Source organism: Corvus hawaiiensis, chromosome 5 (genome assembly GCF_020740725.1).
Source record: "Corvus hawaiiensis isolate bCorHaw1 chromosome 5, bCorHaw1.pri.cur, whole genome shotgun sequence".
NCBI lineage: Eukaryota > Metazoa > Chordata > Aves > Passeriformes > Corvidae > Corvus > Corvus hawaiiensis.
In genome coordinates, this window is record NC_063217.1 from 50,520,265 (window position 1) to 50,541,731 (window position 21,467).

General features: G+C 39.0%; 1 protein-coding gene across 3 annotated transcripts in view; it reads left to right on the forward strand.

Moving 5' to 3' along the window:
• GLRB (glycine receptor beta) overlaps positions 1-19,839 on the forward strand; it is a 51,321-nt gene extending 31,482 nt beyond the window's left edge. For 2 of the 3 annotated variants that reach the window (XM_048303412.1, XM_048303411.1), the window contains exons 8-10: positions 694-846; positions 4,972-5,264; positions 14,862-17,576. In XM_048303412.1, the coding sequence (XP_048159369.1) occupies positions 694-846; positions 4,972-5,264; positions 14,862-15,158 (743 nt within the window). In that variant the 3' untranslated portion in view covers positions 15,159-17,576. Of the gene's footprint in view, positions 1-693; positions 847-4,971; positions 5,265-14,861 lie in introns of all 3 variants that reach the window. The other variant, XM_048303413.1, reaches the window with a different exon arrangement.
• The last annotated feature ends 1,628 nt before the right edge of the window (positions 19,840-21,467 follow it).

Here is a 21,467-nt window from a genome sequence, read left to right on the forward strand (position 1 = left end):
TATGGACAGAAATTATTTTCTGGATGTCAGACTTCTTGATACATTTGTTACCTCCAGCAAAAAACGTAGTAACTTCAACTTTGTTCTTTGTTGAATTCATCTTAAACATCTTCTGAAAGTTTGTATGCTTTAGATCTTAATTTTAAAAGATTTGATACTTTATTCCTTGTTTGCAAAATTCACAGTTTCTTTGATATGTCTGTACCAATTTTAGAAGTCACCTGTACCAGCTTTCAGTACTGGGGAAATCTCTGCTTAGAGTCACATTCAGATCACATCTTTCCATTCTAAACTTTCTAGACTAGTATTTCTTACTTCATCTTTTGCACAAATTAATGCTAAGTAGGATTTTCAGATGAACTTAAGCAAGTAGGACTGCTAGACCCCATTGGTTTTATCTGGACTGCATCTTGAAGCCAGCATCAAGCTGGGAGTCACTTCAGCCTCCTGCTACTGGTGTGTTTTGAAAAGATGAAGGGTTCCTTACACAGCACAGAGTACCGCAGCCTGACCACATTTGGTGCTTAAGTAGATCTGTATTTTGAATTTTTTTTTTCAGATTAAATTCTTTACCTTTATAAAGAAAATCAAAGCATTGAACACTTGTTCTTAAACAGAAAAAGACCTGGAAGATGTGGATCAGAGGTTCACCTGCAAAGCACATTAAACATTAATGCATTTATTTCTTTAAAGGTTATTACACTTGTGTAGAAGTGATCTTCACTTTAAGAAGACAAGTTGGATTTTACATGATGGGTGTTTATGCTCCTACACTGCTAATTGTTGTTCTGTCCTGGCTGTCATTTTGGATCAATCCTGATGCAAGTGCTGCAAGAGTCCCACTGGGTAACCTGCGTTTTCACGTACTGTCACAATCCACTGTAACACCATTGAGCCATTCTCAGTTGCTTTGGCTAAATGACACTGGACCCTGAAAGCAACTCCACTTCCATTATCTGCTCATCATTTTCACTGAAATCTGCTCATTCCTAGTCCTGTAAACTCCACCTTGGCATTAAGACTTCACTTGATAGTAGTTCCAGCATTTGTGTGACAAATACACTGTCTCTGCTCTTCTCAACCTGGACAAATCTGATCCATCTATGCACAGGTGATGCTGCAAACACTGTGGCAATATGCAGTTTACAGGAATTTCAACATTTGAATAATCAGTAAGAAAGCAGGATGATAATAGGTACCTATTGGAGCAGTCTTTCTGAAGATTAATAGAAACAATGATGTTTGGAAAAGAGCATTCCTGTTACCTGACTGGCTTTATTTCATTAGAGACTCAGTTCATGAGAGTGCTTCAAGCTCATGCAGTCATGTTGCTCAGCACAACATAGTAGGCAGGCCCTTCATTTATTATGAAATAGCATCATTTCAATGAAATAGCAGGACACAGGGTTAGTAGAAACAATACTGTCCTGACTACTTGGGTTGTACACAGCACTACAGCTCTGGTGTGGCCAAACCTGCTGACCCCAAGAGCTCAGTGACATGCAGAGACAGGCTCTTCCATCCTGACACTTCTCCTATTTGGATTCCATTTCCCATGTTCTGGACTCCCAAGGCTCCCATTTTCCCTAGCACTCCCTCCTCTCCAAGCCCATACTTTCCAAATCTTTGCCATGTCCCAGGAGGTTTAGTGCACCTGTTTCCAATCCCAAGTGGTGCAGTTGCAGAATCCCTCCTGCTGCCTGCCTTCCTCAAAAATCTCTTACCCACACTGGAACTCCACATCTCCACAGGATATGACTCCTGTGCAGACTTTTTTTCTTTTTTTTTTTCTTTTGATCTTTAAAAGTAGTTACTTGGGAAGGAGTCTCAAGCTTTATTAGTTTCATGGCAAGTAACAAATATAATCTTTCACCTTGAAAAGTTGCAAGGTTGCATTACATAATGCAAATCATTAAGAGAACATTTGAAGACAAAAAGGGTGGGGAAAATATAACAGGCATTAAATTAAAAAGAATGAAAGAGGAACTGGAAAACTAGAATCGAAATCAAGCTGTACTGCCAAATTTATAATCCCATGCTTCAAATAGTGAACCAGATGGGCTTATTAATGATACATTAGATTTATAAGTGTCTTAGATTTAAGTAACATTGTCTTTGTAATAAATATGCATGCTTATTTGTTGTTTATTTATTTCGTTCATTGTGTTTATTGGCTTCTATTATGTATTAGCATTTCTGAAATAATGCATTTTCAAAGATACTAGCCATTGAGCTGGCTATGTGACTTTTCCTTAATTGCCAGAAAAGCAAAAAACCTCTAAATCTGACCATCCCTTAGCTGAGTCAGTGTTTAGTGTGACAGTTATTAACACTGTCACTGGGGTAAGATTTGTGTTTCTCCAGTTTTGGGAGAGCAACGAACTAACTCTTCTAGCGACATCCTTGAGATCCTTGACCTTGAAATACAACAAGATTAACATTTGTGTGTCAAGTAAATGATATCTAGCCCCAAGAAAGTGTACCAGTGGCTACTTACAGATCTTACTAAATGAGAAGCTACTTCAGATCTTTCAGTTTATTTGTTCATGCTCCTCACTCACATTTGAGCCTTAAGCTTTGGATTGTGGTAAGTAGGCACCAAGTGCAGCTGCTGCTAAAAGTGCGACTTACAATTCTGGTACTAGGGTCTCCAAGGCCATGCCAATATTCATCAGGCAGCAAATGGTTGCTGAATAGAATATTTCTGTGCTTCTGTCTCACTTTATTGTTACCTGAAAACCTAGACATTTCTTAGTCTCTTATAGTGAACCTTTCATTGTAGGAATTCAGAAAAATGGAAATTAGCTGCTGGTCACCATGATCTCAATTGCTCTACTGAACATGTTAATGAAAACTCCACAAAAATCTTTTCAGCTAGAATTTATAAGTTATTTCTGTAGAATTCAATCCAAGATTGTAAGGTATAATACTTTAAGGTCTAAAAAGGGGGTGTACAAATGTTTTTGGCACCAGGTATGATATTAATTATCACGTATTAAAATATTAAACACTTTTAAAGTCAGTAGGAACAAAAATACTATATCCAAGATGTTGAGCTGGTCCATGTCATTAGCTGGTTTGGTTATGCAGGAGAAGGATAGAGGCTGCCCTTCAGAAGTCAAGCATAGGCATGCATAGTACTTGGTACAGTACACTGTTAGAGAATGAACAGCATGCCGGGCACAGGCAAATGAGGCAGTATAGCCTTTTTTGTACTTGTTAATGCAGTTCCTTGTGATCCATAATTAGTGTTCATCCCCAGTCTGCAGGTGCTGGTAAGTGAAAATAATTTTTTTTTAAAGAGAAGTATTCTATGCTCACTTTCTATCTTTATGGGAACATTTGTACTTAAATGCTTCAGTTACAGTAGATGGAAAATAAGCCAGAGCGTACACTGAGGATTTTGTTCAGTATTTGCTATATCATTCTGTTCTGAGATAACACATCTGGTTGTTCTTTTTTATCCCTATGGACAAAAAAAAAAAAAAAACCAACTTTGCAGTGATACATTGATACTACACATTTCTAAGTCAAACATCATAAAATTTTGTGGTTTAAAATTGCATGACTGTAAACATTTCTTTGCACTTTAGTGTTTTAGGAGGTAGTAAATTGCCCATTAGAGATTAATGCCAAATAAAGTGTCATATCAATCTTATCAAAATTCAAATAGGAGCAGTAGCTAAAGAATGTGTTGTTCGTGATCAAGTAGAAATGAGTATTTTCATAGGCCAATACAGATAGTTTCATTTTAATTTACATTTTCACATCCCGAGTTATTTAAAATGGATCTGAAGGAAATCATCTCTCTATGAATAACAAAATTTTTCATGCAATATAAGAAACATAGTTGAGACTAACTAAATATCTCCTTTTGGCCAACATTTTCTATAGACATCAATTCTATTTCATTTAGCTGCCCACTCATAAATAAAGATTTTTATCATTAGCATTCACAAAACCAAAATGGGACATTCTGAACTTGGAGATCGAACTAAGTTTTCCCCACATGACAGCTATTTCTAAAGTTAGCTTTTTCCAAATGTAGCTGTTCATGCTACTATTTTCACAGGAGCCTGTTAGAAATCTTTCTTTGGGGTCAAGCTTGTATTTTGTCTCTTGTGATAGAAATCCTGTGTTGATGGTGACATTTGGAAGCCTTATTAGGGGAAATGCTTGGTGAAATCCATGATGAGTGTGACCTTTCAACAGAGCCTTTGCACACGTGGGCTTTTTTCATCATAAGGGCTTTGTCAAATGCTCTTTATCTAGAAAGCTTCCTCTAGATCCTCAAAACTCAAATGGGGAATGATTTAGACCCTCAGTCACCTCCACGGTTTCATCTTCTCAATGAATCAGGAGCACAGGCTTTTTGATTTGCTCGTGCAACTTTGCCCTTCAGCAAAAACTTCTCTTTCACCTGAGGTCTGAATATCACACTTGTGAACAGGTCATTCAGAGAATTGTTCCTGCTATAGCACAGTTTAGATTTCTATGCTATATATATATATATATATATATATATGTATATAAATTAGACAATGCCAGTCTAATTTAAAGGACTTGGAGTTTTTAGGTTTAAGTGTCACATACTTCTCTTCTACCTTCCCAGAATTAGATGCACATTGTAAGATAAGTCTTTGGAAAGCCCATTTCCCAACTGTGTGATGTGTGATGGGACAGGGAAACCATAACAACGAGTTTAGCCTCATTTATTTGTTTCTCTGTTTATAAAATGAAGGTCCTGCATTATTAATAATTCATCATTAACTGCACTATCCTACCTAAGTGTTTAACTTGTTCATTAGCTGAAGGCATGTGCACTTTGTACATCTGCTGCACCGACCACATCGTGAAGTCCCATTCACTGTTACAAAACATCATTCACTATTGTCTGTTTCAGAGGAGAGCACAGCCAGGGCCATTAAAGGGAAGTTTTCTTATTCAATATATTGTTTTCTCTTTTTGTAGGTATTTTCTCAGTGCTCAGCTTGGCATCTGAATGTACCACTCTTGCCGCTGAACTTCCCAAAGTGTCTTACGTGAAGGCCTTAGACGTGTGGCTGATTGTTTGCCTTCTCTTTGGGTTTGCATCTCTGGTGGAGTATGCTGTGGTTCAGGTAATGCTAAACAATCCAAAGAGAATCGAAGCTGAAAAAGCAAAGATTGCCAAGGCAGAGCAAGCAGAAGGGAAGGGAGGAAATGCTGCCAAGAAGAACACTGTGAATGGCACAGGGACTCCTGTTCACATCAGCACTTTACAGGTAGGAGCTGCAAAGCTTTTTATGCAAAATCAGCATTATTGTCTATTAACCCAGTTCCAGGAATATACTGTTTCTAATATTTTTGAATAGTGCTTAATCTTGGAAGTGGCCAAGACATGAGAAACATGCTGGTAACTAATGGCTAGCAATCTGAACAATTGGTCCCTAGTGATTTGGGGTCAGAAGTTCTAAGTGAAAAATTTGTCTTTTAATATTGTAGCACCATGGCTGCTGCTTAGCTTCAGGTAAATAAAGTAGCAAGCAGCTTTACAGTTGCTATTTTTCTCATAATAAATAGCAGCTGTCAAACTGTAATTACTCAGAGGACAGAACTCTCAGACAGTATTTGCTGAGAACATACTCAAATAACACCCAGCTCGTTGCTCCCTCGAGATGGCCACAGCTGCACTGAATTGCATGCTGATGAAGCCAGGAATCCAGAAGTCTTGGCATTTGTAAACAAAAGACAGGTCTGTTTGTGTCAAACAGTTCCTGCATTTATTGTGTTGCTAGATAGAGTTTATGTGTAAATCAGTCAGATTTCATTTTATGGATAAAGATGACATGTACATCTTCACTCAGGGCTAAGTTTTCCATCATGTTACTGAATTCCTGACATTTTAGAAGCCCCTGTTTGTGCTCCAAGAGTTACCAGATATCCCATGCCTTCAGTCCTAAGTGATATTTGACATTTATTCTGCAGAAGAAAATACTTTTTCTACGTGTCTAATAGGAATTTGGCTTGTCCTTTTCAATGACTTAGCAATTCTGTTGTATAAAATAAAGCTATTAGGCCAGATCCAAGTGGTAATATTGGTACACTGTGACTTCAGTGTTTGTTTAGGGAAGGAGTAGTTTATGCCAGAGTGGCAGAAACCCTGTCATAGTATCAAGTTGGGTTTGCGCCATAACTGATTGCCCCCAGCCCAGAAGAGCTGCAGGCGTTGCAGAACAGTGCACTTAACTACCATAAGTTTCATCTGGTAGAAGAATCTTTGGGAAATGTTTTGGTAGGCAACTACTCTCAGCTTAGAGTAACCCCATGATTTCTTTGACTTGTGTCATGAGTAATTCCCCAAGCCTAGGCAACATGAGGACTGAGTAGAAGAAAATGGCTCTGCTGTCCCTGAATTGAATGTGATAATTTTGTGTTCAGCAATCTGCAGGTCCCAAATTCAGCTGTTTCTTCTGACAGAATAGTTGCAAAAATCCAGCAGATCAGCATCAAATATATTTTTCCTATTTCCAGTACTTAAAAAGTGTTAAGTGTTCAGCTTGATCAATGACAAGTTTAGCAAAAAAAAGTAGTGTGAACAAAACCAATTGCTGAATTACTGATTCTCCTTGGTATACACACCCTCTCAGGTACATGCCATTGTCATATCCATGTGGAAGACAAAATTATCTATTACTACCTATGTTGTGCTTTCATATTTTAATTTTTTTTCAAGAAGGCACTGGTGTTCAGTGTGTTTTATGACTTAGAAGAAGAGGAATCATTATCCACAGAAGTTCAGGAACGTTCCCCATGAATGATGTCTAGCAGTAGGCTGACGGTTTTTAGAATTCAGAATTCAGTCTGCCTTCCTCTTGTAGCATCTCCCCTCCACAATCTTGAAATGTCAGCCTCAGCTTCTCATGTTTGACCTGCACTTTTCAGGGTCTTCTCAGTTTGTTATGAGAGACCTTTAACATTCCAGTAGCTTCTCATGATCTTTATACAGAGATCAAAAAAAACCATTATTTACCAAGACACAGTGGAAATAGGTATTCATTGCTGTAAAAGCTATTCATGTGTCTGAGTGGCTCATGGGTAAGGATCCAGCTTGAATTAATCCACCTGCTTTGAAACACAACCTACCAGAGGAAAGGTATCCTGGTAATTTCTGGGAAGATGACCAGGCTGAGATAGAAAAAGCTCCCAGACCAATGAATCATCTGACATCAGGATATGGTAGGACAGTGGTGCTAGATTTTATATATTTGAAAGCTATAAATCTGCCTAGCTGCAAACTCCCTCTCTGAACCCGCTACCGCGTAGGAGTACTTTGAAAGTTCTCAGCCCTGGAAAAGCCTGTACTAAAGTCCTAAATCAGAACAGGTGTAAATCTTTTGGTAGCTCTGATCCTGGTAGCTTTGGTAACTCCTAATCCAAAACTAGGCTTGCCCCACAAAATTTGGATTGCTCCCATACAGACCTAGTTATGATCAAGTAGAGAATGCATTTGTCATACGGAAAATATGCAAGGGAGAGAAACATTAACGAAGCAGGTAATGGAAAAAAAACTGTATGTTGAAAAGCATAAAGAATACAAAACAAAAGGAGGCCAGAGTGCTGTCCCAGAACTTCAGGAGCTGTTTCTCATCAGGGTCATGTAGGATTGTGTGGGAGGCAAGAGCAAATACTTTGCTAAATGTCTGGAAAGACTTAGGTGACCCAGTGTATAACTTTAGGAGAAAAGGACAACTTATAACTGCATCCCTGATATAAGTATATGTCCTGTAGAAATGTTCATGGATGTTCTTTTTCCACTAGGAGGTGATACTCAGGCAAAAGTGACTGAGGGTGTAGCTGGAAATGTCAGCATAGCTAGGCTTGAAACAGTGGATAGACCAGATGAGACTTGAAGGTAAAGCCAACAGAAAAGACATGGAAGCAGTTAACTCCAAGTGGGGAAAAACAGAGAGCATGAATAATTCCATTTGTAAGTGTTTCTCCTGTTCAAATTAAGCTATTAAATATTATGAAATATTAACTGAATGGTGCTGATATATATCTGTAAGTTATTAAAGGGTAATCAAATTTAAAAAGAGAAGTTACTTTATTTCACTTCAAAATGCCCTGGATCCTGATGCCATGGCAGTTTGCATTCCCTGAACAGCAAGTTGTGCACTTGCTGCTTTTGCAGTGTTGCAGCAATGATGTTTCTGCAGGAGATTTGGGCAAAGGGCCTGCGTGGAAGGTACAAGGGAGCTGCTGGGTTGAGAAGGTCCTTGCTGTGGGGAGGATCAGAGGGAAGCAAGTGGGGCAATCAGGCATCCCTGGTTCCAGTCTTTGTGGAACAACTTGTTGTCATGTGCTTGCTCCATTTGTGAAAATTAAAATGGCATCTGGTTTGGAGACCTGGCGTATTTGATTTAAATAAAAAACAACTGTAACAAAACCACATGATAATTCCTAAAAAAACAAGCAGCTATTGTTCCATTTTTATGGAGTAAAAGGATAAGCTTTTCAGTGTATCCTAAACATTAGAAGTTTAATGTAATTTGTAATTGCAGGCTAGGAGAAGAGTTCCCCTGTAACAGAATCTGCAAGGGTCTGCTGAAAGTTTTCAGCAGAAAGCGCTTTTGTCACTGTGTCAATAGTCAGTGATCACGACCGATAGTCACCAACAGTGACAGTGAAGATGGCAGGGTGAAAAGAGTGCTCACAGTTTCCCGATCACCCAAAGATGGAGAAAGACTTCCATACATGTGTAGCTACTTCACCAGATCCTGGGAACTGGCTGATGTAAAAGCTGCATGTTGGTGGCGTCCAACCCCTCAAGTCCAAGCTTTATGAGTCATGCTCCCTCCAACAAAAACCCTTGAAATGTCAGTGCCATTTTAAACCCAGAGGTTTATCAATATGACTGTCTGATTAAAGTCAAGTGGTCTGTCTGTCAAGATCACCCTGAATCTGTGGGGAAGAAAAGAGAAAATAAGTACTTCTGATGTGTTTTTCTAGGAGAAGCAGTGGCTATGCACTTACAGGCAAAAAGCCATGAGAAAATACAGCTTGGCTCCCTTAGCTCATAGCGGCTGCAAGTAGATGCTGTTCTAAGCAGAGGAGAAAATTATGCAACCTGGTGATAACTGCTTGCACTGGTTTTTTATTGGGAATCCTCAGTAGGAGTTTGCATGTGTTTCCTAGCAATGAAACACCATACAGTGAGAAAAACAAGCAAAAAGGGAAATGTTTTGAAGATGAATCATTTTTTTTTGCTTTCATTGCTGACGTGATTACAGTGAGAGATTGCACTGTTAACCATAACAACACCCCTTCACTTGAAAAGTCACATTTTCATCAAGCCCATTAATAGAAGCTGTCCCCCACAGATAATGTGCTAATGACTGGAGAGAACATTTGCTAAAAGAATGGTTCTGGCAGATGATGAATAGCACTATGCAAGTGGTGGTAATAGCTCTAATGCCAGTTATTTTTAAAAAGAAGTGGTGCTGTTGCTTGCTTTATCTTGTCAGAGCCACATCTAGGCTCTGAAATCTGAGATGAGTTATGTTCACCTCTACTGAGTTATAATATACTTGACCACTGGTGGTGACCTGTTGTAACCTGGTCTTCCCAGGTTTTTTCCCCTCAAGTGGAACTCCAGACTAAAATTTTTATTGCAGAACCATCAAAAACCCAGCTGACATTTTACCTTATACACAAAACCACAGGCTGCAGCCTATTTTAATAGTTCCTGACAGCATTTCAGGTACAGAGTAGGTACTTTCTGCTCCAGTGACTCCTGTATTCATCCTTGGAGATAATTCAAAACATGACTGTAAAAAGGCCCCAAGCAGTCTGCTTTGAGCAGGGGGTTGGACTAGATGATCTCCAGAGGTCCCTGCCAACCTCAGCTGTGCCATGATATTGTGATATTTTATGTATTAATATTTTTTGTCCTGTACTTTACAAGGAATATTTGGAGTGGGGTAGCATATTCCTCCTGAGCTGCACCGGAAAATATACTCAGTCTGAGTACAGACTAATGCTAAAAAATCATTACTTTATTGATGATCTACATCTATCACGGCAAGAGCAAGAGAAGAGCACAGAACAAGTGCAAGAGAGATTAATAACAGCTTGTTAGAAAACTCCTCCTTTGTCTTGTATGGAAGCCCCTTATAGAACTGGCAGCATTAGTGACAGATCTGCATGCCAAAAGGAGGTTGGGTGCACAGCAGCAGAGATGGTTTTGTGGCAAGGAGGATGTGCTGTGTAGGGCAGGGAGCGCAGCATTACAGTGGAGAAGCTCTTCAGCCTGAGGGACACGTGCAGAGTTTGAGAGGCTGCCAGTGCTATAGCACATTTGAAGCCCTGCTAGAGGTTATGGACAATACATTTCTGCTCTCAAATATGATGACTTTTATATTGCACTTTGTCCTGATGGATAAAGAGGACTTGATCACAGGATGAACAGTCAATTGACAAGGATCTTTATTCTATTTGCACAAAACAAATTGAGTCAAGTCCTGATATTTTTGGTGTTGTGAAAGGTCAGATTTCATAAATTTGAGAACTGTCTAATCTGGATAGAAGAATTTAAACAAAAATTATGAATGGTGCTGGTGAGCTAATAATGTTGAAATAGTTACAGACCAGAAGTAAAGCTATTCTAATTTAAGAAAAACCCCAAAACCTAACAAACAGAACAATTGAAAACAAACTTCCCAAATATTTAAAACTATCTGAGCTTCAAGCATTTCTCTTTTCTTCTCACTGGCAAATGGGAGGTGATAGCAATTAATATAAGCTGAAATCAAGAAAATAATTGTAGATAATAGGTGTAAGTAAGGAGATAGATGCTTAGCATAACTGAGGGCAATAGGAAGTTACTTTGCCTATACAGCAAGAATAGAAAACCTTGTAAGAAGAGTAATGGTACTATACTAGGCAGAGGTGCTGTAAGTATCAAGAATTAGCTGAAACAGGAAAAGTGTTGAACAAATATTCTGCTCTGTGTTTGGGGAAAAGCCAGATATATTAAATCTGAGGATGAAATAGCTCTCATTCACAATAGCTAATGAGAATGTTAAACAGTAACTATTAAAGGTAGAAATTTTACAATCAAGATTTCAGCTTAAGTTGCATCTAGAATTTTTTACAGAGCTGGTCTCTGAGTGCTGCGGAACATTAATGTTGATTTTTTAATAAATCCTTTACATCTGGGAGGGTTCCAAAATACAGCAAGAAGCTAACTTTGTGCCAGTACTTTTAAAAGCTAAGTGGTGTAACAGGAATAATTATGAGCCTGACATCAATCAGTGGAGAATACTGCACAGCTTACAGGGTGCTGACTAATAGTTATTGTTTGTAAGTATTAATTATCTTTAATTTTGCTCATAATTCAGCCCCATGTTATCTAATGAATGGGTCAGTGAAATTAAAGTTGAGCTGTGAGTTTATTGATTTAATCAAACTGAATATAACTTTTTTAAGTATTATCAGTTAGGTTGACAGAAGTAATGATGCAAAGGTAAGAAACTCTTAAGAACATTTTTCTTGGCTTCATATGTCAGCCTGGTTACATCATCTGAATTATGCAAAATCAAGGTTAGATTTGTTACCATCTCTAAGTATCAGCAGTTAATCAGATTAACTATAGTCGTGACTCGTGTCTGAATATTGAAGCCGAATAAATTCAGGTTTGAAATAAGGTACATATGTTTGTGGGGAACAAGGTCATGGAAAAAATTCTCCATCCTGGATGTTTTTAAAGGAAAATCTAGTGTAACTAGTTTGGGCAGTAAATGTGGAAAGAGAGGAGGAGCACCAGAAGCAGCAGTGGCAGAGATGGGGAGTTAGTTGCTCCTCCCTGCTAGTCTGCCTGCACAGGCAGCACTTATTCTTTCATCTCATTCCCCATTTTCTTCTCACATTACTTCCCTAATTCTGTAACCAAAGGCTTTCTGCAGAGGCACACGTGCTGCAGCTCTGGAGCAGCAGCAGGTGCTGAGCTTGGCAGCGAGCACCAATCAGTCTGAATTTTGTAAAAGGTGAGAAAGGATCATCACAAGGGGCCTTCTGGATTCTAGGAGACATTCTTAGGTACTTCTGAGCTGCTCATTAAAAGACAGGTGTTCTTTCCATCCTACCAAACCTAGACAAAATGGTCCAGTCCTGGAAGAAACAGGTAACTAGGTCTGTGCTTTGGGCCAAGCCCCAAGAGCTGTCACCTTACTGTGCTCTCCTTGGCCCCTCCCACCTCCATGCCAGAGGGACAAGGAGTGGCTGCCCAGCTCCCTCGGAAGTGTGGGGTGGCCCTACATTATCCCAGAAGCCTTCCCTTCCCAAACAGCTGCCCCCCATCCCCTGCTGGGGAAAAGCCATAAATCTGGTGGAAGCATGCTGTGGGTTGAGTCTGGCCCACAAGTCATGATGCTGGAGCAGGATAAGGTGAATGATATAAAATATTTTTTGTGCCAGGATGAAGTTAAAAGGATATAACATTTAACAACATTTTACTTTTGTTTACACATCTTCAGTGTAGTACTCTAAAATCAAGTCTTGCAATATCTTTTTTTACAAAAAAGGTTCCTGTAGCCTTTGGTAAGTTTTTTGTGCAGTAAATGTGGAAAATGAGGAGGAGCAGAGGCATTGTTAGGATTATTGTTAGGGTCCTAGCACAAACCAAGACAAATTAATAAAAAGCAGATAATTATATATATATTATATATACTTTGTATTATCTCAAATTGTTTAGGAAAGCTGTAGGGCAACTGAAGTGAATTTAGGTTAAAACAACAGAAACATTTGAGAGTTGAAGAGATGTATGAGAAGAAACTTAAAAGTATGTTTAGGCAGCAGCTGACTATAGTAAATAGAAGAATGTCAGATTTGTAAAGGCAAGGAAATGGATGAAATTGTTTTCAAAAGTAACATATACTTATTAAAGAAAAATTTGGGCCAGGTTGCTCATACAAGGAAAATTGTGTCATCCTGATAAATCAGTACTCCAGCTGACACTGAACTAAGCAGAGCTCTGCGTGAACATGCTGTGAACAGTTCTCTGCTTACAAGGCAGAGGTGACCTAGAATCCACTCCCAGTCCTGAATGGGAATGAGAACCGACTTGGAACAGCCTTTAGGGGAACACTCTAGATACTGCAGTTGGAACAGGAATATTCTGTGCTGTGAATGAGAGAACTTAGGCTCCAGTTAGTGTCACTGAGTTTTACAATGTATTGCTGGTAGTATGAGGCATTTGGAAAATCCAAAAAGAGGCTTATAATTTCATACATGATTCTATTTCTTCCCTTACTAAATCTTAACTAGCTTTAAACATAGAAAAAAATGTAATATTCCTGTGACTCTTCAGTTAACATACACCCCTGTCCTGCAAGTTCACTTTTCATTGCACAAGGGTCTGCTTTATATCTTTATTACCTATGTCATTGGGTCTGATCTGATTGGAAGGAATGTCTCAGATCAGTGAATAACAGCATCCTGTCACCTAGGGTCACATAATCATGTTTATCTGTGTCTTAGTCACTGCCTTGCTAGACAGTTTGCCCCTGCTACTCCAGTAATGAGCACTGTTAGGCTGTCAGGTCTTTGAGGACTGGAAGACAGTTGCAAGAAATTTGTTTGTGTAGTTTTTGTCCTACTGTCAGGGAACACCTATCCTATTTTTCTTTTTTATACTCTGGAATCTTGATTTTGTGGTGGCTTAGGAATGGTATTCTCCAGTGTAGTACTCCCACTAAAACCAGGTGCTGTTCTGTCTCCTCACTCCAAGGGGAGGCATAAAAGGTAAAGACCATGGTTTGAGATAAGAAAAATTTACTGAAAACAGCAATGAGATAAGAAAATGAGCAGTTGACAGCAATAATATTAATAAAAAAGGTATAATAAAATAAATTATTCACACAGAAAAATTCCCTGACAATAGACAATACTGGATGGCTCCCTCCACCACGTTTGTTTGACCAGAAGGAACCCCCTCACCCCAGAAGAGAATCCCTTTCTCCAGCCCTGCCAGTGACATGAGGTGGTATAGAATAACCTCTGTGCCCTGGCCATGCTCCCTTCTGGCTACTGCAAAAATTAGCCCTGTCCTGGAGCCAGGACAAACCTGCACCTCTGTTTTAGTGCATCGTTTTCAAAATTTACTGCTTTCATGAGAAATATAACTCTGGCAAATTTGGGAAGGTGTATCCACTGTTTGCAGAAGGAGTAGTGCCATGCTTCTCTTCCACCTTGCACAAGAATCAACTTTGCCAATAATGGGAGTAAAAGCCTCAATCAAAGTTACATCTGTGTTACTTGTCTTTAGAGAGGCACCAAGCTCCGCAGGTACAAAGAAAGTGCTTCTCACCATGCAAGGTGGTCGCCCTAGGGTGAGGGATAGGATACTGCCCTAGCAACTCTTTAGAACCAGAACAAACTAAAATTAATTGCATCAAACATTGAATTTTAGGGTTAATTCTGACTATGGCTTTCAGAGCTCAGAAAAATGCAAGTATTGAATAGTATCAAGCCTGCAGGTTCATCAGCACAGAACAAATATCCAAAAATACTCCCCATGAAAATGTTCTCTCCCCTTCTATCATCTTAAAATGAAGGAGTCTAACTATAGCAGATTGCAGAGCATGAGGCACCTTGTGCATGAAAAATTACACAATTATGAATGTTTGGATTAGTTTATATGATTGACTGATCATCCTTAAGTACTTTATAACATAACCATTCCACAAATTAGTCTGATGTAATGTGTCCCTATCAACAAGTAATTTCCTATATGTTTGTTTAGTGTTCTTTAGCAGATGCATGAAGTTTGCTAATGAGTTGTGGCGAGTAGATCATGATTCCCCTCACTCTTTATTTCATAGGTTGGTGAGACCAGATGCAAAAAAGTTTGCACTTCGAAATCTGATCTGAGATCCAATGATTTCAGCATTGTTGGAAGCTTGCCAAGGGATTTTGAATTATCAAATTATGACTGTTATGGGAAGCCCATTGAAGTCAACAATGGGCTCGGGAAATCTCAAGCCAAGAACAACAAGAAGCCTCCTCCTCCCAAGCCTGTCATTCCATCAGCAGCAAAGAGAATTGATCTTTATGCAAGAGCACTGTTTCCTTTTTGCTTCTTGTTCTTCAACATCATATACTGGTCCATATATTTATGATAAATCTTTTATTTATTTTTTTCATATGTGTAAAATATAGCCCATTTCATTATCCCTTCCCAGTCATGAAGGCCACTGTGTGAAATTATTTGCATTTGCAAAGCAATATGTTGCATCTTGATGCCGTGCGATTGTACTGAACATATGGCATCTGAAATTTGAATGAAAGCATGACACTGCAATGTCTGTGCTCTGACCAACTGTGTATATAAATGTACAGCATACATCCTGCTTTAGGAATATATATGAAGGACAATGCCTACTACATTATAAAGCTGATTAACGCTCTTCAGATATTAGTAACATACAGAAATTTCAAGTGTTTCTGACAATGAAATGGATGTGCACGTTGAGTATTATTAAAATCAGTATTCTAGTATATGTAGTATTTAACAGCTTTTCTGCTGACTTCCAGAGGAAAAAGAAACACCCACCAAACATCTCATTCTTATATAATTTCAGCTGGCACTGTTGAAGAAAAAGCTAAGGTGTAATTATTATTACTTAGACTTTGTAAGTGGAGGCAGCATCAAATAAGCAGATCTTGTCTATGTGGAAAAATAAAGATCAGAGAAGTACTAAATTTGTAAAATCAGCTCATTTAGGAAAAAATCCTCAATAATTGTGTCCATGAAGCAGGCACACTTAAGTATTTTAGAATATGCTGGCAATAAAACATTGGGCCAAATTTTAACTGCTGTTTCCTTAGGCACAAACTAGATACAGTACATAAAAAACAAACGGGCCACTTTCTAGACTAAAGGTATCAGGAGTTTTGGAGAGGCATCACAAGATGCAGCTCAGTATCAGGTTTGTTATACATTTTTACATTACTTTGTCCTCTGGCTCAGCTTGTGTAGCAGCTGGCAAGCCTGCAGTATGTAAGTCATGATTTTTTTGTTGTTGCATTGGACACTTATTATTTGGTTTGTTTTGTTTATCCCCTTGAAATCTTTAATTTTAAACAAACCAGTTTTCAAGACGAAATCCCATTTTCCCCACTAAAATTACACCTTTTCTGTTTGTGTTCTAGCTAGCACGTAGCCACCAGTAGGAGTGAAAACATGTCCAAAGGTCTAAGGGGCTGAGACTGTCATGAGCCCCAGTGTGCCTATGTGTTAATTAATGGCTGCCAGCAGCTCATTGATTTGGCTTCTACATTTTGGAGAATAAGGTCCTGTGCATGAAACAGTTCTGATAGGAGACTGCTTTCCATTTTCCAGAGGAAACGCTATGGCATGGAGACTACCTAAACATGAGCTCCTTGGTGTGCATAGTGCGGGAGCTGTGGTCTCCTGTGGATGCCAGGGTTCATCCCTTCATAGGGGCAAGTCATGAGAAGAAATGCAGCCAAAAGAAAGCTGCATGTAGGTAGGCATGTGAGAGAGAACGGGGACTTGGCCTCTGCTCGTGAGAGCATGCCATACAGAAATACATCTCTGCTTGTAAAGCTGGGGCACCACAGCTAATTACAATATGAAAATAAGGCAGTTCTCACTAACTTTGCGATTCATAAAAAGAAATCTGGACTATTGGCCCCTCACAGGCTAGGAAGGGACTGGTTTAAATACATGAAACCTTCCATAGTGTGGAAACAAACAATCCCACTTGTTGTGCTACGTTTCTGGCATGTCCAGGACGTGCTGAGCTAATGCAGGCCACGGGTGGACTGTTGGATCACTTGGGAGTTGCCCACAATGAGAATGTTGTCCACATACAGCAATCCTGCACAACCAAAAGGTCAAAAGTAGGAATGTAAGAAGAGGAATGGCGTGCCATGCTGGCTTCACTGCACATCTGGTGGAGCTGCATGCCCAGGGCTTTTTCAAACCACTGCCACTTTGTGATCAACAGGCTGGCTGCAACAACTTGTGTTTGGGTTGAAGAGATCTGCTCTTCACAGTATGGTCACATGCACTCCACCAGCTTCCTGGCCACTGTCGCATGGAGGTTTCAGGCAGCCACGCTACCAGGTGGCCACAGTTTGTCCTTTGGATTTCTTTCTGATCCAAAGAAATTGAAGGCAAATCCCAGATGTTATTGAGCTGTGTTCAGCGGGGGCTGAGGGAAATGGTATCTTTAAGGTCTAGTTCAAAGTTTGAATATTTCTGTTAGTTGGAGGTAATTGCAGAATTGTCAGAGACTCTTAATAAGCAATAAGGATAAGTGAAAGAGAGGAAGGAGGGGAGGGGGAACTTTTATACATACAGAATGGTATATTTATAGACATTATTTATTCTCATACTTGTATTTTTTCTTACAGTACTGGAAGGCAAAAAAATAATTACCTTGTGTTGGAAAATATATGAATTTTGGAAGATAATTTTCTTGTTAGAACTCTTATTAAATGATTTATCTGTAATTAGTGTCCACATTCTATCTGTAAAATCTCAATTATAGATTTTATTGTTAAATTAATCTTTGTTCCTTCTTGCTTTCCTGCTTACTTGATGGCTTTTGTGTTTTATCATAAAACACTTAATCAATAATACACTGTAATTGCTTTCCAACTCACACAAAGGGAAGCAAAAGGAATGTATATTGTTCAGATAAAGGGTTTTTTTGTTCATTACAGCACAAAAACTAAGGCCAGAAGCGAAGTTTAACAGCAAATTTGAAAGTAAATTTAAAATGAACCAGTATCAGCTATAAAGTATTAATTTTCTTTTTACTTACACTAGATAATATTGCAGTATTTGTATTATCTTGGAATACATTCGCTTGTCCTGCTGAGCAGTAATAATTGATTTATTTTATTTTTCTTCTTTCCACTAAAGGTCATCAAGAGTTTTGCATACCATCTCACGTTATGGTCCACCAGCACCCTCTAGTTGTAAAATTCAGCCTAATGACTGATTTCCAGAATAAGGTGCAAATATAAAAACTGTATACGAAATATAGGATCCTAATTGATCGTGATAATGTGAAAGAAAAAAATATTATTAAATTAAAAATAAATGGGCACAAAATCAATGTACAGCTATAGAAATTTTCCCTGCAGTTACAATTTGAAAGTATAAAAATGAAGACATTCAAGTAGTAGCAAAGGTGAGGTTTGTGAAGTGCAGCTTAGTAACCCAATTAACTAGTCATGATGTCTGAACAAACCACATGACAGCAAAATCTGTTTTTGAGGGAGAGCCCATCTGTGTTTCAGCTGACATTTACTTCAAGTTCTGCTTAACTGGTAAGGAGAGTTACAAATTTTTGTTCTACCCTTAAGGTAAACCTTGGTATTTTCTTGGTTCTTAAGCATTGAGGTGTAGTATTCAAATACTAATTAGTATTAATTCTGTTCTTTTATAGTGTCATCACCCTTTAGATATCTTTTGACATTTTTCAGGATTTTAGAACACATTCAAACATTGCATCAGGAATTTCCATGGAGATTCGTTAATTCATTTCTCAACTGCATCTACAAATTTAAGGTAGGCAATAAGTAAGGATGTAGTTTGAAAAGTGTATCAGCTGCTATGCATTAATTCCTTGTAGTACACAGCTCATGTTTGACACCCAGTTTTAGGAGCAGCTCTTCAGCGTGTAATGGCATCTCCTCTTTTCTTCACTTAATTCTAGCTGAGATGGTGTAAGTGAGCAGTTGGTCTTTTGAGGAAAGGAGTTTATTTTTGTAAGTGCACTGTACAGAAGATTGACCACATGGAAACACTGCCAAGCAGCTTTCATTCTTCAAAGTCTTCAGATTAATTTGGACTTGTTAACAGGGTAAAGGAAGATGTCTTTAGTGCCCTATTTGCCATTAAAGAGAAAGCAGCAACACTTCCTTCTGGGCTAGTGTCAATGGGCATGACCACAGTGATTGATCTGTCTGTATAATCTTTTAAAGGAAAGGCACTTGCAAGTAATCTTTATTTAAAAATATTTTACTCTGAAGAGAGACAGTACCTTACTTAAGCAGTCTGTTATAGCTGTTAAGGGAATCTCTTAAGAGATGTTGTAATACAGTTATAATATAGACCATGGTCTCTGCTTCAATTAAAGCAGCTTATCCTTGTGGTTACTGGGGGATTGCAATGGGGCTATTTATAGAATAGGTAGCATTGAATTATTTATTTGCAGCCTAAATATATGCAGTGTCAAGTGATTTTTCAGGCTATTGAGATATCGTAGTGCTGCAATGAGTACAAATGGGGTGTGTAGCAGATAAGGAAATGAGAGGACATTCTTACTTGATGCTTTCGTGTACTAATTCCGGGATTAGAGAAGGTAATGTGGAAAGAAATTCAGATACAGATCAATTGAATAATAATTTTGTTTGTGTCAACAATTTAATTTTTGTCTAGAAATTTGCTTTGTATATAAATGAGTTACCTTCTTTTTATATTACTATAAGGAAATTTTAAAAAAACCAGGAAAATTAAGCTCATCTGTGGTTCCCAAAAGATAAGGAAATTAATTCTTTTCACATGAAGCTCTACACCTAAGTAAACAGTGGAATGTAAAGAAAAATTTGAGGACATAAATTCCTCATCATAGTGGTTTTGTCTATGCCACTGTATCAAATCAGTCACAAGCAATCTGGGCTGCTTGCAGCACTCCCTTGCATTTTGCCTTACTCAAGAAAGTTGCCCACCCCTGTACTCCCCCTGCACCTATCCTTCTTCCATCAGTGGGAATGGTGTCAGCAGACATTTAAAATAAAGATTACCTGGCTATTTTGAAATGCTTCTGAAAGCCCTTCATTGCTACGGTATGTCTATGCTGCAGTCACTGAAATGTCTGCAGCTAGTGCAGGCTTATCCAAATTAACCTTAAACTGGCTGTTTTGGGGAGGGCTGGAAACATCACCATGGTGATGGTGAGCTGTGGCTGGGAAGCCTATCTGCTGGCTAGGGCAAGAAAAAATATGCTTGGAGTTCAGCCCCATAAAGCTTTGTGCTGCCTTGGCTGCTGTGCTCGAGCGGTTGGTTTAAAGTTAGCTCGTGTGGGTGTTCAGCAGCCCGTGCCTGTGAACTGTAGGTGTGTGCTGGGTGACGCACGGTGTGCCAGCACGGAGCGATCCTTCCTACGGCTGATGTGAAAGATGGCACTGTAAAACATTCTCTCCACAGCTTTTGATCACCTACGGGATTTCTGACATATTTAATTTTGTGCACTGACAAGAGAATTCAGTGGCAGTGACAAAAAAGTGCCAGTTTGCTTTTTTCCTGGACCAATGCACATGTAAATGAATGAGTTGGATTCACCCACCTGAGCATGAACGAGGTTTCCTCCTGAGTCTAGGTCATAAGATTATCCTTCTTATGAGCCCTTTTGTTTAAAGTCCCTACCTCTAGGAGTGGATATTAGATCACAATCTTTTGAATGAATAATGAGACTAAAGAAACTGGTGAGACTAACAAGAATGAGACTGTAAAAGTCTTTTTGGCTTCCAGGTTGTCCATAGAGGTCATCCCTAATTTTGAGGGACACTGATTGCTTTTCGCCATGGGATTTTTCAACATGTCAGTGCCTGTCAGGTTCTGGAGAACAGCATCCACTGACTCCCTCCTAGCAGGGGAGGTATTTGAAGGGCCTTCAAGTTTGTTAGTCAACTCATCTTTTGAGTATTGAGATAAATCTAAAGCTGCCTGGCACCATTAGCTGTCACACAAAGGCAGCAGGTACATTAAGCACACGTCTTTTAGTACAAGAATATTAATGCCCTTTCATCTTATTGCGGGAAAATGTGGTTTACTGTGACGGAGACCAACCAAAGAGACAACGTGGGTTACTAAGGATTTCTGTCCCATCAGGCAGTTACTTAGGCCACATAATGTGCTTTGACAGGAAGAAATATGAGGATTGTGGAGTACAAAAGATAAGGTATTGTATAACTCTTTTCTACCTGATGAGTTCTTTGGGCTGTGGCAGTGGGAAGTGTAGGATTTTTCATATATATCTGTGTCAGCCTGTTTCTTTCTATGAATATTCACAGTGGGAGTCATTTTTTCACTTGAAGAAGCAAACTCAAGAGGTTTTTGGGCCAAGGAACCCTTGTGAGTAAAGCAGGTCAAGTTGTTGTATGTTTGCCCCCTGCAAAAACCTTTCAGCTCAGGGGAAATCTTCTCTAGCAACATAAACTGCAAGAAAAACCTCTGCTGAAACTGGGGCTGCTTCTGAGAGGAAAGTCTGTGTGTAGGCAGCTCCTGTGCTTCCACCTTCTTTTGCTGTAGAATACATCATGATAATCAATAGTACTGTTTAGCTTTTCTGTTCTGCAAAGCACTCCTTTTATCAAGCCTGAATTATTTCCTTGGCAATACACTTTAGATATCCTACCTTTCATCTCCATCCAGTCAGAGCAAAGAC